The 16,938-nt window shown below is 45.2% G+C and overlaps 1 protein-coding gene across 8 annotated transcripts in view; it reads right to left on the reverse strand.

Annotated features, from left to right (window-relative positions):
* Positions 1-1,273: 1,273 nt before the first annotated feature.
* The window catches only part of ABCC6 (ATP binding cassette subfamily C member 6), a 41,007-nt gene continuing 25,342 nt past the window's right edge, over positions 1,274-16,938 (reverse strand). For 2 of the 8 annotated variants that reach the window (XM_081839518.1, XM_081839517.1), the window contains exons 19-31: positions 15,404-15,584; positions 15,187-15,247; positions 13,877-13,967; positions 13,371-13,578; positions 11,874-12,184; positions 11,161-11,360; positions 9,897-10,023; positions 9,011-9,112; positions 6,505-6,651; positions 5,869-6,027; positions 4,518-4,684; positions 2,880-3,074; positions 1,274-2,034 (exon numbers count right to left, since the gene is read on the reverse strand). In XM_081839518.1, coding sequence (XP_081695644.1) covers positions 1,926-2,034; positions 2,880-3,074; positions 4,518-4,684; positions 5,869-6,027; positions 6,505-6,651; positions 9,011-9,112; positions 9,897-10,023; positions 11,161-11,360; positions 11,874-12,184; positions 13,371-13,578; positions 13,877-13,967; positions 15,187-15,247; positions 15,404-15,584 — 2,058 coding nt within the window. In that variant the 3' untranslated portion in view covers positions 1,274-1,925. Of the gene's footprint in view, positions 2,035-2,879; positions 3,075-3,104; positions 3,120-4,517; positions 4,685-4,717; positions 4,856-5,868; positions 6,028-6,504; positions 6,652-8,094; positions 8,169-9,010; positions 9,113-9,896; positions 10,024-11,160; positions 11,361-11,873; positions 12,185-13,370; positions 13,579-13,876; positions 13,968-15,186; positions 15,248-15,403; positions 15,585-16,938 lie in introns of those variants that run through there. The other 6 variants (XM_081839519.1, XM_081839520.1, XR_014151038.1 and 3 more) reach the window with 6 other exon arrangements.

Consider the following 16,938-nt stretch of genomic DNA (forward strand, 5'->3'; position numbering starts at 1 on the left):
CAGGATGAGAACAGAAATCACGTGGCGGCAGCGGAAGGCCCCATTAGCTAAAGTGGTACCTCAGGTTAAGAACAGTTTCAGGTTAAGAACGGACTTCCAGAACGAATTAAGTTCTTCACCTGAGGTACCACTGTATAAAAATCCATCACTATCTCTGTATATGCCCAACTTAGGAGAAAAACTACTCTTTCTGGGGGGAAATTCTGCTGATTTAGATGCAATGGCTTCTCTCTAATAAGAAGCTACCAGCAGAGGTGTACACAATACATGTGGAAATCTTTACAACAGAATAATAAATAAGCCACACATGTTTTGGAGTTGCATAAAAAGAAGGCAGGAATCTAATCATTCTGCTGTTGGATATGTCTGGTAGTATCTCATGTGAATTTCTCTCAGTCTGGCATTAATGTTTCCCATGTTTTTTCAATTTCCAAGATCTCCCTCCTGTTCCTTTCTCTTAAAGAATGTTTTTTCTTGGCATGAATTTTGCACGGTAACAGGTCATACAGTCTAACTAGGATTGCTGAATTTGCACCAATGTCTCTCATATGCATATTTTATTCATGCTGTGTGTTCATTTTGGTGCCTGCACACATAGGGAATGGTTCTGGTTCATCTTTGCAAAGGTGTGTGTGTGTGTGTGTGTGTGTGTTTGTGTAAAATTAGCACGATCCTCAAGGAATCACTGTATGCAACCCACAGAGACAGAACAAGACCCATACCACGTGCCTACGGACCAACACATATTGTCAAGTGGACAATTCTATTTTGTTTCTTTGAAATGAATGATGGGCAGAGATACAGTGGAAGCAAGCTGTTTGGGAGTTTCTCCTCTCCCCTAAAGGTCCCCCCTGTAAATATTTATTACACCTAAGAGTGCTGGAGAATTCTAAGGAAAACTGAAACACGAGTGGAAACTGGCCCAAGTTTGTTTATGCATCCCATGTCCAGGATGTAAATCAATCCATCAAATACAAGTTGGTATTCACTGCCACTGCTTTCACTCTGCAAATGATACATAATTAGTTAATCCCCTCCACCCCACTGAGCTTCCTTTGTACTGAAATGAACTGGGTGGAGTAACATAGCAACAACTTAATTAATGTTAATTATGTAAATTGGATAAGTTAAGTAATTCTGCTGCAGTGGCCAGCAGATGAATAATGTAGATCTTTTTTTAAAAAATACTTTATTTACACATTAAAAGTTACACATAATGAAACACATTGATCTATTATAAAAAGAAGAAAGGGGGGGGGGGAAAGAAAGAATAAAAGGAACATTCAACAAAAAATACTGTCAAATACATACAGTGATTTAAGGAATACAGTCACTGACATTATTATTAACGCATATTTCCAGTATGAGATTCTTTTTGCATCACCTTATCTTTTTCTCCTCGCGACTCTCACTTTCTTATCTATGCCTAATCTCTTGTTTTGTTCCCGTGATTTATTTAATGACTTCCTTCTGCCTCCATGCGGTGCTTAATTGTTCATATCTTAAGATTTCTGCATCCATTCTAACACGGTGGAGAGCCGTTATATTATCTCTGTGGAGTTTTTAGTCTATGCTCAGCCAAGTGTAATCATTGAAACCATATCTCATCATATAATTAAAAAAAAAAAAAACATTAAAAATTAAGAACAATGTAGATCTTTTGCTGGAAGATGACCTGCAGCAGAATGGAAACAGTGCCAAATGCAACGAATACAGGGCGGAATAGAAAACGAAAACTTCATATATCCCTGGTGTACTTACATAAATTTCTGGGTTCTCTTGATATGTTTGATACACCTCTTGTGTGTGTACCTGGACACCAGAAGGACTGGGACTTATATATGAATGACAAAAGGTTAAGAGGCAGCTGTCTTCCTTCGGACCCCCAAATCCTGTACCACAATCTATTCCTTGAGGCTCAATCATCATACCAGCCCTGATTCTTCAGCCATTCTGTAGAACAGTCCCTTCTGGGCTATTAATGTCTCTGGCGCATCAAATTCTGCCACTCGGCCGCTTTCCATTACTAAAACCCTGCAAATATTAGAAGTGGAGCATAAAGTGTTAGACTATATCGCTAGTCATGCCAAATCAAGAAAGAAAGAAAGAAAGAAAGAAAGAAAGAAAGAAAGAAAGAAAGAAAGAGCTAGGCTTTCAATATGCAATGAAACCGTAACTAGTTAAACCAACCAGCTTACGGTGAGATGTGTTTTTTTGTAAGCAGCCACGGCAAAATTCATCAATCGGCATTGCTGACTCAGATCTACAAGGTATACAGTTTCTTGGGCAAAGGGTGCTATTATGCTCATTTCAAAGAGTATGTGCAGAACTCAAGAACACCATCATGGTCTCCTGATGACTGCTAATTTCCAAATGATTCTGCCCAAGCCACTGATCACTTTGGAGGGGGCTCTGTTCTGCATCCCGTTGTCACTGGAAACAAAGTTGGTGGGGATGTGGGACAGGGCCTTTTCAGTGGTGGCACTTAGGACTGTGGAACCCCTTCCTCCCTGTGTGATCTTACTTTCTTCTTTCCAACAGTTGATTCTTTTTCCGTCAAGCTTTCTGTAATGATTGGTGGTTTGGTCCCCCCCCCCTTATCTTCTAATTGCTATCCTTCTGCTCTCTTCTCAATTATAATTATAATCTCCTACATTTGTTAAAAAGTATACCTTGCCTTTCCATGCATAATTCCTAAGATGGCTGCTTCTGTTCTACTAATTATTCCTGGTTTTGATGCTTATTGACATCTATTAACCAAAAGGCAGCAGATCTATAAATAGTGGCGTATCCACAACTAAATGCCGTGCAACACCCCCTACCACACACAAAAAACAGCACAAAGAATTAATGTTAACTGGCAGCTGAAGAAGACTTACCTGTCACAGTCCAAAAGGGTGTTCACTCGGTGGGCTATGGTCAGAACTGTGCACTCCCTGAACTGAGTCCTTATGGTGGCCTGAATCTGCAAATCTGTTTCAAGATCCACAGCTGCAGTGGCCTCATCCAGAACCAGGATCTTGGCTTTCCGAAGCAGAGCTCGTGCCAGGCAGATGAACTGCCGCTGGCCGACACTGGAAAGAAGCAAGGGCGATTAACTGGCCACCCAGGTTTTCCAGCTAGGGAAAACTACATGACCCAACGTGTCTTCTATTTGCTTATGTATTTATATACGGCACCTTTCAGGACAGATAAAAAGAAAGCACTTCTTTACACAGTGCATAGCGAAGCTGCAGAACTCACAGTGATGGCCACCAACCTTTAAAAGAAGATTGGATAAATTCATGGAGAATAAAGCTGCTAATCATGGCGGCTACGCTCTGCCTCCACAGCAGTAGGCAGTAATGTTTCTGAATGCCAGTTGCCGGAGATCACAGAAGGAAAGGGGGCTCTTGTGCTTGCATCCTGCTTGGGGGTTTCCTGCAAGAGTCTGGTTGGCCACAGGATGCTGGATTAGATGGCTGAGAGATGGTGACTGGCCCAAGGCCACCCTAGTGTGAGCTTCATGGCTGAGTGGGTGTAGCTATCAGGTGGGATTACTATGAGGAATTATGAAATATGGAGCAAGCCATTGTGTCCGCAATGAAAGCATTGCATTGACTGGGTTTGATTCATTGACAATAATTTCTGATCAAATCCAACAAGCCTCTGCACCTCTGGCCATTTTCTCTGCTGTTCCTTTTCTCTGCCTGACAGGCACGCATAAGCATTTTGAAACACAGACCAGGCATCCTCAGTACATAAAGATAGTAGGTTACTTTGATGTAGTTTGTTAAGATAGATCTTAAGGACCAGGAGGAGAGTTCACAAGGAGATGGTAAATACTGCCATCCTTCATCTCCTGTTTACTGATGTTTATGACCTCTGGGTTTCCTAAAAGCATTCCTCCTTGTTTCCTATTTTATTTACTCTGAACAATGTATTAGCTCTTTGTAGTTTTAACTTTAACTTTGTCCCGCGTGGAGTTTTTTGAAATGCTTAGAGGAAATCTGATTGGTTCTTATGAACACTGTGTAAAAAAGTTCTTTTGTGAATAAAACGACCTGGGCCAAGGGGTGGACAGGATTATTATTGGCACTCCTCCCAGAGTCTTGCTGGTCAAGCCTCATGTGCATTTTATTAATCAGAGTCCAATCCAATTAATCAGAGTCCAATAGCTAGGAATGATGGGAGTTGTAGTCCCGAAACATCTGGAGGGTCAAGTTTGCTATGCCTGCCCTAGCCCTAGTCCAACACTCTAACCAACATTCAATTGACAATACAGATAACTAACAATGAGAAAGGCAGCGCTAAGGGACAGAGAACACAGAAGAGGTTAAATGCCAGAAGAAAACATGCCTGGAATTCTGCTTCCATGTGGCCAGTCTATTGGAAAACCATAAACAAGATGCAAAGGCACTGTCCCTCTCCTGCTCATGTTTCCCAACAACTGATGATCCCCAGGTCCTGACAAACCTATAGCCCCAGAAACCAAGGCACAAGTGAAGTCTCCTTTTCTTTCTCCTTCCTTTGGGTACCTCAGATTTTCGCCTCCTTCCGAGCACTCGTATGCCAACTGATCAGGCAGATCCAAAACGAAGCTCTTGAGCAGCGTCAGTTCGAGAGCAGTCCAGATCTCCTCCTCGGAGCACACACCCAAAGGATCAAGGTTCATTCTTAGAGAGCCCGAAAACAAAACTGGGTCCTGAGCAGAGGGAAAACACCAGAGAATTCTCACCTGGGTCTGGACTAGGGATGGGGTAATCTGTCCCTTTCAGGCTTTCTCTATGTCTCATCTTCCAATCTTAAATTGAGTTCTCCATATTTCTACATCCAGCTTTAGGCCTCCCCTGGAAACCTAAAGGGGATGCAAGATCTATGGGGGTGTTAAAGCTGTACGCCCCTCCAGCCTATGCTCAGTTTGTATGCATGGGAAACTAAAATCATATATCCTGAAGACACCACAGCCTCTGCTGAAACCAAAGCTGAGTAAGTACAGGAATCTTGGAGACAATGCCACTTCCGACATCAAGAGGAGGGGGTTTTGTGGTCTCACGCACCAATCACACTCTCGCGGGGCTGGCTGCAGCCCCGCGGGAACAGGGAAATCCTGGGATCATTTCTAGGCATTATTCATCGGGCCAGCCAATCGGCTGGCGGCTGGGGCAGGGCGAGTAAGGGGCATTTAAGGTCGGGGAAGCCCATACTCGCCCCTTTCTTTTCCCTGCTAGCAGCTGCGGTTTCCCTCCCTCCCTCCCTTGGGGTTACAATCTGCTATGGGCCTTGGCTGGTCGCCGCAAGGGGCCTGGTAGGAGTTTTTCCATTTGGCTAATTGGCTATATTTGGAAGCCACTTGGTTTTTTCGCCTACCTCGTAGCAAATCGTCACAACTCTTTGGTTTTGGCGGTTAGGCATTGGCGGGGGTATTGTTATGCAAACGAGATGGGGGGGGAGGAATGCCATCACCTCCCCCAAAATGCTGAAGGGTAGTTCGTTAAAGGACTCCGGGGGGCGTCGCCTCGTCCGAAACCTAAGGAGGCTAGGGCCTAAAGCGCGCTCCCGAGCGGTAACCCCTTGGGGAGCGCCCAGGGATGTGCATCTCGGGGGCTCCCCCTGTTGGTGCTTAACCCTTCCCGGTTTACCGGTTAGTATGTTAGGGCCAATGCCTAAAGCCAATACAGCTCTTACCTGTAATCAATAAAGTTGTGGCCAATTTTCGCCCATTAACCTAAAATTCTGTGTCTTGTGTCTTTATTCATTCCATTCAGTGGGAGGGGGCGGGAATAGACACGCAATATTGTTGTAACCCACCCTGGGATCTTATGGTGAAGGGAGGGTTAGAAATCCTATTAATAAACTGATCACTGCCACCAGGAAGCAGCTTCATACCTGTGGGATAATGGCAACCTTGCTTCTCAGGTCGTGCAGACCCAAAAGGGCAATATTGGTCCCATCAATCACAATCTCTCCCGCAGCAGCTTCGACTAGCCTCAGAAGTCCCATGGCTAGGGAAGACTTCCCGGCCCCTGTTCTTCCAGCTATGCCAACCTAAGAGATAACAGAGCTTTGAGATACAAGAGAGGTAGCAGAGCTGTGAAAAGCAAAGTCAGCCAAAAGCTTGGATTTGTGCTGCATCTTTGCCAATGCTGCTTTTATTTCTACAAGACAATTTTCAAACATCACAGTCACACATAGGAAAACGAGTTGCAGAATTTCAGCAGGAAGTTGCGGGACATGCACCGATTGGAAATGAAGCAGTATGCCCGTCCCAAAACTTTTGCAGACACAAAAACAGGGTTTGCATAGACCATCGTGAGCACAAATCATCCTGAATGCACAATCAAAAGGATGTCTGGACTGGACCTCAAACCAGCAAAGTGGGAAAAGATCAGCTTCATATAACACCTTTCCCCACGTCTTCTCTTTGGAAAGGATGCTATTTCTTCTTGAGTTGCGCTTACCCAATAAATACACCTCCCTCCAAGTACTTAAGGTGTCATAAGCACCCAAAATGGCCCGCCTTACCTTTTCTCGTCCATTGATCTTGAGGTTGATGTTCTCCAAAGCTAATTCTAAGCCTGGCCTGTATTGCAAGCTGTAGCCTTTGAATTCAATCTTCCCTTCAGTGAGCCAGTTCTCATGCAGGAGGTGGTTGTCCAAAGTCCAGGGAGCCTGAACAGAGACACAATGGCACCTCAAGCTCAAAAACACCAGGTATCAAGCAGCTGTGAAACTGAGCAACTACAAAAGGGTTGCTATAGTGGGGCTTTAAATCCTGTGGCTTCAGGGTTAAGCGGATGGGCTGACAGCCAATTTTCTTCTGAGCCATGTTTGGGGTGAGAGAGCTAGTAGTAAGAAAACAGAGTACCATGCTAGTTGCCCCTGTCTGTGCAAACTTGCCGGAAGGTGCGCAGTCCTGAGCCAGCACTCTCCTTGCTGGACAAATCAACAACTGCAGCCAGGAAGGAAAGGTGCAGAGTGAATGAGAGTGAGACAAAAGGCTGTTAGGCCCTTTAAACGTGCTCCGTTTGCTTCATGGGAGGAGGAGAAAATGGAGGCTGATGGGGCAGGAGAGACAGCTGCTAGCTTATAGGCCACAAATACAGTGGTACCTCAGGTTACATACGCTTCAGGTTACAGACTCTACTAACCCAGAAATAGTGCTTCAGGTTAAGAACTTTGCTTCAGGATAAGAACAGAAATCGGGCTCTGGCGGCGCGGCAGCAGCAGGAGGCCCCATTAGCTAAAGTGGTGCTTCAGGTTAAGAACAGTTTCAGGTTAAGAACGGACCTCCAGAAGGAATTAAGTACTTAACCCGAGGTACCACTGTATCTGAAAGGCTGCCTCCTTCCCTACAGGCCCCCTCAGTGTTAGGGGAGGCAGAAGAGGTCCTCTTGACATTTCCACTTCTCTTGGATGCATGGAGGGTGGAGGTCTAGGAGAGGGACCCTAAGCTGAGGATTCCCACCCCACCGAGGTTCCTCTGGCACCTTCCCTGGAAAGCTTTTGTCATATGATGAAGACATGCCTCTTCACCAGAGCCTTTTGGCCCACCCTATTCTTCTGATTGGAAATGTTTCTTTTTTAAAAAAAACCAAAACAAAACTATTTTTATTAAAGCTTGAGAAACAAAGAAAAAAAATATCCAGTAGTTGACTAGAAATTCTAACTGCTTTTAATATTGTATTGTAATATTGCTGTCACCGCCCATGCCTAAAAGGCATGAAAGACATCTAACAGATGAAGAAGAGAAGAGGAGTTTGGATTTGATATCCCGCTTTATCACTACCTGAAGGAGTCTCAAAGGGGCTCACATTCTCTATGAGGTGACTCTATGAGGTGAGTGGGGCTGAGAGACTTCAGAGAAGTGTGACTAGCCCAAGGTCACCCAGCAGCTGCATGTGGAGAAGCGGAGACACGAACCCGGTTCACCAGATTACGAGTCCACTGCTCTTAATCACTACACCACACTGATTATGATGAAGGTGACAGCATCCCAAGAGAGGAAGGATGGAAGGAAATATGTAGTTCCAGAATCCCAGAGACTTAGAAGCTATGGAGGTGTGATCCTCTCTCCCTTAGAAAGAGGCAATGATGGGGATGGAGCTAACTTACGAGTGAAGCAGTTCCTTTTCTCTTTCCCACTAAAGAAGGCTTGTTCTGTTTTTCTTGCTCCTCCCTGCCTTCTACTGCAAGAATGGGGAAGTTTTCTGTCAAGGGTCGCATTCTTTCAGGGGGAAATCCATCGTTTCTCATTTTCTCCAGTCTGAACTTTGGTCTTTTACATTTCTACATTTGGTGTGTGTGTGTGTGTGTGTGTGTGTGTGCGTGTACACACGTACACACACACACACACTTATTTATTTAATCAGCATTATAGCGAAGATTCTCCCCAATAGGTACATTTTTCCTAAACAATTCTGCCTAAGGTATTTTTGTATGTGCACACAAAGTATTTTCTCCTAATATAATGCAGTTTTGCATGTTGTTTTCAGTAACATATGCATTTATCTGCCCACTTTAACATAATATGCATTTTTGGACACATGCCTTGGCTGGAGAACTACATTGCAAAATGAAGGCTTAATTTCAAAGGACAGCTCTGGTTTGGTTTACATATTGTTTACATTAGGTAGGTTTGCTTTTAAATGCAAGCTGAGTCAAATTACTCCCCCATCAGAAGGCCGGAGCCAAAGGTGGGAGGAACTGAGCCTTTTCTCAGCCCCCCTTATGACCTCCCTGCTTCTCTCTCTCTCTCTCTCTCTGCCCAGAGGGTTGCTGGAAGGACAGATCAAAATTGCTAAAAACATGAGAAAGCCAAGCTTGATCGGGGAAAAACTTTGCACCTTTTTCTTACAGTGGCCAATCAATGAGAAGCCCCAAAGCAGGACCCTGAGAGCAACAGTGTTCTTCCCCCCAAGTAGGAACTCACAGCTTGGAGGGCGATTCCCCACCTATTCTCACACCATGCATCAATCCACCCATTTGGGCTTCCTACATGAATTAACTGAAGGAGAATGCCATCACTTACCTCTTTGGGCGTCATTGAGTAATCAGTCACTCTCTCTACAGACACAATGTTGTTATCCATTTCTGCTAAGGAGCGCACCATCCAGTTCAAAACACCGGTAATCTGAACAAAATGAGAGTAGGGGGGTAGGGGAAGCACAAAATGACAGGGAGCTGAGATGGATTAGGTAGTACCGGATCCACATTCCTCCTATGGACAGCCAGGGTGGTGTAGTGATTAGCACATTGGACTTAGGACATGGGAGACCAAGGTTTGAATCCCCACTTGGCCATGCAGCTCACCTTGAGCTCTTTGGAGAAAAAGGTAGGATATAAATGCAATAATAAAATAAAATAAAAATACACTGAAAATTAAAAATGTAAATACAGGCCTTATAAGGAGGAACTGCACCCCTCACACCTTGAAATTGCATTTTAACTTTTATCATTCCTTGCCTAAAGAACCAGGGAGTGAGGCTAACAGGATTAATAACCAATACATTGAGTTAATTTTAGGGCAAGGAACAGGGAAAGAACTTGCTTTTGACAGCTAAAGAATCCCTGAGAGAAAGCCACCCAGCCTCTGTTTAAAATCCTCCAATGAAGGAGCGACTACCATCTTCCAAGGCAGTCCATTCCACTCCTTTCTTGGAATCTGAATACATTGGTTTGGGTTCTAGCCTCTGGGGCAGCAGAAAACAAGCCTGCTCCATCTTCTACGTGAGTATCAATCAATCTCCTTTATTGGCACAAAAAGTGCATCGTATAGCATGTGAATATAATACTCTACAGCTCAAAATCCCATGAGCCTCATCAAACTGATTCCTGTGCACTTCTTGCTAAACAAAAGCAAACAAACAACCTTGTTTTCTTTGCCAGATAAGGACATGGTGATGTGTTCAGGTTACCTGCAGAGCACAGGAAACAGAAAAGCCCACAATCCCTGGACTGAGGTGGGATTTGTTCACCACAGCGAGTAAAGCTGCAAACAAGACGATGCCGTTCCCCAGGAATTCTGTGTTCGTGGCAAGCCACCTGGGATATTAAAAGAGAGAGAGAAAGGTGTCTGGTTCTCACATGTCACAGACTGGCTGGATGCAAAGGAGCGGTGGGAGGCACCAGCTGGGGAGCCCCCAGTAATAATAATAATAATAATAGTAATAATAATAATAATAATAGTAATAATAATAATAATAATAATAATTTATTATTTATACCCCACCCATCTGGCTGGGTTTCCTCAGCCACTCTGGGCGGCTTCCAACAAAACACTAAAATACAATAGCCTATTAAACATTAAAAGTTTCCCTAAACAGGACTGCTTTCAGATGTCTTCTAAAAGTCTGGTAGTTGTTCTTCTCTTTGACATCTGGTGGGAGGGCGCTCCACAGGGCGGGTGCCACTACCGAGAAGGCCCTCTGCCTGGTTCCCTGTAACTTGGCTTCTTGCAGTGAGGGAAACGCCAGAAGGCCCTCAGCGCTGGACCTCAGTGTCCGGCAGAATGATGGGGGTGGAGACGCTCCTTCAGGTATACTGGACGAAGGCCTTCCCCCAGAGGGAAGAAGGCTCAGTCCTGAGGGCCACATGGTGAGGTCTGGAGGGCCACCGTCATCCCCTGGGCCTGAGGTTCTCCACTCATGTGTGGTGTGCCACAGGTCAAAGTCAGCCATTTTCTGGGGCCTGGAGACCAAGGGGCATACTGTGCCAATAGGGTAAAGGTAAAAGACCCCTGGATGGTTAAATCCAGTAAAGTCAACTATGGGGTTGTGGTGCTCATCTCGCTTTCAGGCTGTGGGAGCCAGCGTTTGTCCATAGACAGCTTTCCGGGTCATGCGGCCAGCATGACTAAACCGCTTCTGGTGCAATGGGACACCGTGACGGAAACCAGAGCACATGGAAACGCCGTTTACCTTCCTGCCGCAGCGGTACCTATTTATCTACTTGCACTGGCATGCTTTTGAACTGCCAGATTGGTGGGAACCGGGACACAGCAACGGGAGCTCAACCCATCGTGGGGATTCGAACCACCGACCTTCCAATCGGCAAGCCCAAGAGGCTCAGTGGTTTAGAGCACAGCACCACCCGCATCCAAGAGGACAGCCATTCTGAGCCCAACTGTAAAAGCTTGGAGCATGGCATTCTCTTTCCTTCTCAGAAGCTGTAACGTCATACCTGTCAGCCACCACGGCCGGGAAAGATGCCCTGTGGTTTTCGTCCACCTTAAGGTCGTTTTGCAGAATAAAACGCCGCTGGTCCTTGTATGCACGGATGACGATGCTGCCTTGGAAGGTCTCTGAAATGTGGGAATAGATGGGCGAGCGGCTGGCAGCTTCCAGGCGTTTCAGCTGGCAGGAGGTGGTGACGAAGAAGCTCTGAGGGACAGAAGGAAGAAGAAAGAGACATCACGGAAGCAGAGCGGCCTTTCCCAAGCTGGGGTTCTCTGGACCTTGTTGGCCTCCAACTCCCATCAAACCCAGCAAGCAAGGGATTGTGAGAGTTGTTGCATTAAGCATCTGCAAAGGAACACTGAAGCAGAGTGTCCAAGTCTACTATTACAGTGGCTCAGGAAAGTAAGTCATTGTTTAAATTCCAATATAGTCTTATTGCTGTTCAGCCACTGTGTTGTGAACTAAGATCTATGGGCATAGGGCAGCATACAAATAATCATAAATAATAATGATATTTTATGGGTGGTTTTTTTTAAAGCTTTCTGTTTTTCCCGTGTTTGTTTTAATTTTTGTACGCCGCCTTGAGTCCTGGTTCTGGGCAAGAGGTGGGGTATAAGTAAAATAATACTATTTTAATGAAGAGAGCAGGTTGCACATTCACCTCTAATTACAACAATGAACTGGCCCACAAACATGGCAGAGGGAGCTAACGTGTACCTGGAACACAGCATACAAGGCTGTCAGGGGGACTATAGCCACCACGGCTATTGGAGTGGCCATGACGATAACCACGTAGATCTCTAGCAGAATGAAGAGGAACCCCAGCAAGGACTTCAGCTTGTCTGGGATGATGGAATCAATGGCGTCCATTTCTTTGGAGAAGCGGTTGAGCAGCTCGCCGCTAGGCGTCCGTTCAAAGAACGACATCGGCAACCGGAGGACATCGTGTAGGAGCCTCTGGAAGAGCTCGTGGGAGGCCACTGTCCCGGCCAGGAAGACGGAGGCTATCGATCCAAACTTCCCAACGGCTGCAATGCAAGAGAGCCAGTGTGGCGTAACGGTTAAGAGTGTTGAACGATGGTTTGGGTTGTTGTGAGGGTGAAATAGGGCTGTATGAGACAGGGAGGTACTGTGTTTTACCCCTGAGGGATAGCTCAGTTGGTAGAGCATGAGACTCTCAAGCCCAGGGTCATGGGTTCAAACCCCACATTGGGTTAAAGATTCCTCATGGCAGGGGTTTGGATTAGATGATTCTTGTGGCTCCTTCCAGCTCTTCTATGATTCTATGAGGCAGTGAAAACCACACACACCACCTTGAGCTCCTTGGAAGAAAAGGCAGTATACAAAGGGGATAAATAAACTGATAATAATAGATGAGATACAGTGGTACCTCGGGTTACATATGCTTCAGGTTACATACGCTTCAGGTTACAGACTCCACTAACCCAGAAATAGTGCTTCAGGTTAAGAACTTTGCTTCAGGATGAGAACAGAAATCGTGCTCCGGCGGTGCGGCAGCAGCAGGAAGCCCCATTAGCTAAAGTGGTGCTTCAGGTTAAGAACAGTTTCAGGTTAAGAACGGACCTCCGGAACAAATTAATTACTTAACCCGAGGTACCACTGTACCTTCTTTTATTATCAATATTAAGATGGCCTGGGCTGGTTAACTAGATAGATAAGATAATGAGGGCCTTTCTAGTTAGCTCACTGTTATGTACTAAGCTTGGATCCTAGAACAGTAGGCAAGTAGGATCCTTGAATGCAACAACTGATTGGCTGGCAGGAAAAGACCAATCAGGCTCCAGGAGGAAGTTAATCAGCCTATTAGGCTGGTAGGATCCTAGAATGCAACAACTGATTGGCCTACAGGAAAAGACCAATCAGGCTCCACGGGGGAAGCAGAATCAGTCAATCAGACGGGACTCATTGTGTAAATAATGTATATAAAAGCCTGAGGTTTGGGGGGCAATTCAATCACTGTTTTACAAGCTGCAATAAAGAGCATGAAATCACTACAGGACACCGAGTATAGTACACTCACAATAGCAGATTAAAGCAAAATACTATGAAGGAAAACAACCAAATTACACCAGAGACATTGATAACCAGAAGGAAAAGTGACCTGGGAAAAGTCTCAGGGGCTGAGTAGTGAAGCCTCAAGCGCCACAAGGAATTTGCAGAAAGGACCCAGGGAGACTGCAGGGCTGAACAAACCTTGGGCGAATCCGAGGAAAAAGTAAACGCCAATTCGGAGCTCAGTATGCTGCTGCGTTCCATTGTAAACGGGGTCGTTGGCCCACAGGCTGAGCCAGTAACCTTGGCAAAAGGATGCAACTTGTTGGCAGATAAACAAAATTAGAATGTAAGCCCAGAGGAAAGACCCCGCCACTCTCAGGTAGGTCAGGTAGACTGAAGTCTTCGCCTAGAGAGACAAACGGGATAAAAAAGCTCAGGTTGGCTAAGCTAGGAAGACAGGAAGCTGCCTTTTATGGACCCATCCACACCGCACATTAAAAAAAACTACGACGCCACTTCAGACAGCCATGGCTTCTCCCAGAGAATCCTGGGAGCTGTAGTTTGTTAAGGGTGCTGAGATGAGACCCCCACCGTTCCCCTCCCAGAGCTATGTTTCTCAGAGTGGCCTAACAATCAACCCCTCTTCCCAGGGAGTTGTGATAGAAAACTGTGTTATTATACACAACTAAGTCATTTCAAATTACCCTCCCAGTTTGCTGTTTCTCGCCTTCTGTCGTGAATTCTGCTCCATCTGTTTCCTTGCAACCGCCTCTCTTTTCCAAAGACTTGTAAGACCTTGATAGAAAGAAGCAGCAAGATGGGTTGATTTCATGTATTGGGTTATCACAGTCCAAAAAGCTTTACTTGGGGCACAATCCTATTCTCAAATTCCACTGGCTAAGGGTTCATAGGGTTTGGTGGAAGCCCCCGCTACACCGACAGAATACCAGCTATGCAGCCCCGTTTCCTTTCCACTGCAGTTTGCCTTCTGCATTATTCATCTCACTGCCCACTGCAGCAAAATTCATTGCCATTGTGCTATCCCACCCCGTTCATTTCAATTAAAAGGAATGCAAATGGGGATAAATGTGATCGCTGACATAACTTTTGCAGACTAAGAGTAGCAACCATAAATACCCAATATATTTGCTAGACTGATTTCCACCCTGGATATAGGACAAATACCGTATTTTTCGCTCCATAAGACGCACTTTTTTCCTCCTAAAAAGTAAGGGGAAATATGACTGCATCTTATGGAGCGAATGGCGCTACACAGAGAGGGAGAGCTGCACAGCGCCCCTTCAGTGAAGTGCCTCTCCTGGCTTCTGCCTTAGCTGCGCGCAGCCTCTTCGGGCAGAGGGAGACTTCATCCCGCTGCCCGGGAGAGGCTGCACGCGGCTATCCCAGAAGCCAGAGGCTATCCCAGAAGCCAGATCCCTCTTGCTGTTCTGGCTTCTAGGATTCAGAATATTTTTTTTGCTTGTTTTCCTCCTCCCAAAACTAGGTGCGCCTTATGGTCTGGTGCGTCTTATGGAGCGAAAAATACAGTAAGTGAACACTGGCAATTTCTATTCCTTTTTCCATTCTTGTCAGAATTCTCCAAGATCCCTACTTCCCAAACGGTATTTTCTCCCTTTAAAAAATAGCAAGGATTCTCTTGTGCACCATCAGAGTGAAAATATACTTAAGATATGTGAAAGGGTTCTTGCTGAGCTTTAAAGAGCTTTCGGGTATTGCCTCAGGTTCATGACTGAGGTCACATCTACACCACACACGTAAAACATGGAGAATCCTGGGAACCATAATTCATTAAGGGTGCTGAGAACTGCAGCTCTGAGAGGAAGCCATGGCTGTTTAAGTGATACAAGGGTGTGTTAAATGTATGTGTGGATGTGATGTGAGGTTGCAATCCTAACTATGGCTACTCAGAAGTAAGTTCCATTGGATTGAGTGGAGCTTGCTCACAGATAAGTATGGTTTGCAGTTTCTATAATTTACTATCTCGATTACTTACCCTCCAAGTTTTCCGTGGAAGGCCATGTGTCCTTTGGTGACAATTTCAACACTTCCTGTACCTGTGCAATTAAGAAGTTTCAAAATACATGTGTGTGAGACAGTTTTTGCTATAGCTCCCAAAATAACATGGGAAATGCCTGAAATTAACAAACACTTCAGGGGCCGATTCTTTACTGATGCCTCATAGCATTATGATCCGATGTGACTTGAAATACCTTGTAAATCCTGGTCCTCTTTCTCATCTGTGTCGTGTGACCTCAAGAAGTCTGCAAAAGCCCATTGTCTCTGCACAAGTTCATGGTAAGAACCATTCTCAGAGATTGTTCCGTTCATTATAACAATGATGTTGTCCACTTTGGGCAAAATATGGATTGTGTTGGTCACTAGAACACGAGTCTGGAAAGAAAAGAAACAATCCATCACTTTGTGGTGTCTGTTCTCTTTGATTCCACTGTACCATACAAATAAGATTTCCTGCTGCCAGATATTACATCTTTCTGTGCTGACAGTAGTAAAAGGTAGAGGTAAATGACCCCTGACAGTTAAGTCCAGTCGCGAACGACTCTGGGGTTATGGCACTCATCTCGCTTTACTGGCCGAGGGAGCTAATGTTTGTCCGCAGACAGTTTTTCTGGGTCATGTGGCCAGCATGACTAAGCTGCTTCTGGCGAAACCAGAGCAGCGCACGGAAACACCGTTTACCTTCCCGCTGGAGTGGTACCTATTTATCTACTTGCACTTTGATGTGCTTTCGAATTGCTAGGTTGGCAGGAGCTAGGACCGAGCAACAGGAGCTCACCCTGTTGCAGGGATTCAAACCGCCGACCTTCCGATCGGCAAGCCCTAGGCTCTGTGGTTTAGACCACAGCACCACCCGCTGACCAATAGTAACAGACACAAATAGAAAAAAAACAGGGGTTCAGGCCAATATACAAAGACACAATACGGTATACGGCAAGCGAAGTATAACAAATGTATTCATCACTGTTGTTGGTGTAATGACGATAATAATAATACTTATCAATTTTATTTGTCACCTTTTACAGCAAAGTGTCTCAAAGCAACTTAGGTCATCAAACGAGAAACAATGAAATCAAATATTAAAACAGCAATAAAACAAGATAGGGAGGGGCGGGATCCAACTTAGTTTTACTCGGAGAAGATCCACTGAAATTAATGGACCTAACTTTGTCATGTTCATTCGTTTCAACGGGTTGCTCTGAATAGAACTTAGTTGAATTTAACCCCTAAAGTACTCCTCCAAATGTGTTTGTGTGTGTGTGTGTGTGTGTGTGTAGAAAGAGAGAGAATGAATCCTACACATCCCACTTAATGATGAGCACCACTAAGCCCATTGGCTTATCTAACTGCCCTCCTAATTAAAGATCAAAAGTCTGGCACCTATAAACAAACAATGATGGCATCAGGTGAGCATTCCCCAAGCAGGGAGCCACCACTGAAAAGGCCTCTGTCTTTGTCAAGTGCCAACTAGAGGGAAGAAGGGAGAATTTGCTTCGGTCTGCTCTTGCTGCAATACCCTACCCCAAACTGGTGTCATCCAGACATTTTGGACACCAACTCCCATCAGTCCCAACCAACATGGCCATTGATCAAGGATGATGGGAACTGTAGTAGCTGGTGGCTTTTACAGACGAAATGCTGGATGAGATGGACTCTTGGTTAGATCTAGCAAAAAGATTAAAATTCATGTGCACCGTTCAGAAACTATATTAGGCATGCATCAGTTTGC

Source organism: Podarcis erhardii, assembly GCF_964252035.2.
Source record: "Podarcis erhardii genome assembly, chromosome: 14".
NCBI lineage: Eukaryota > Metazoa > Chordata > Lepidosauria > Squamata > Lacertidae > Podarcis > Podarcis erhardii.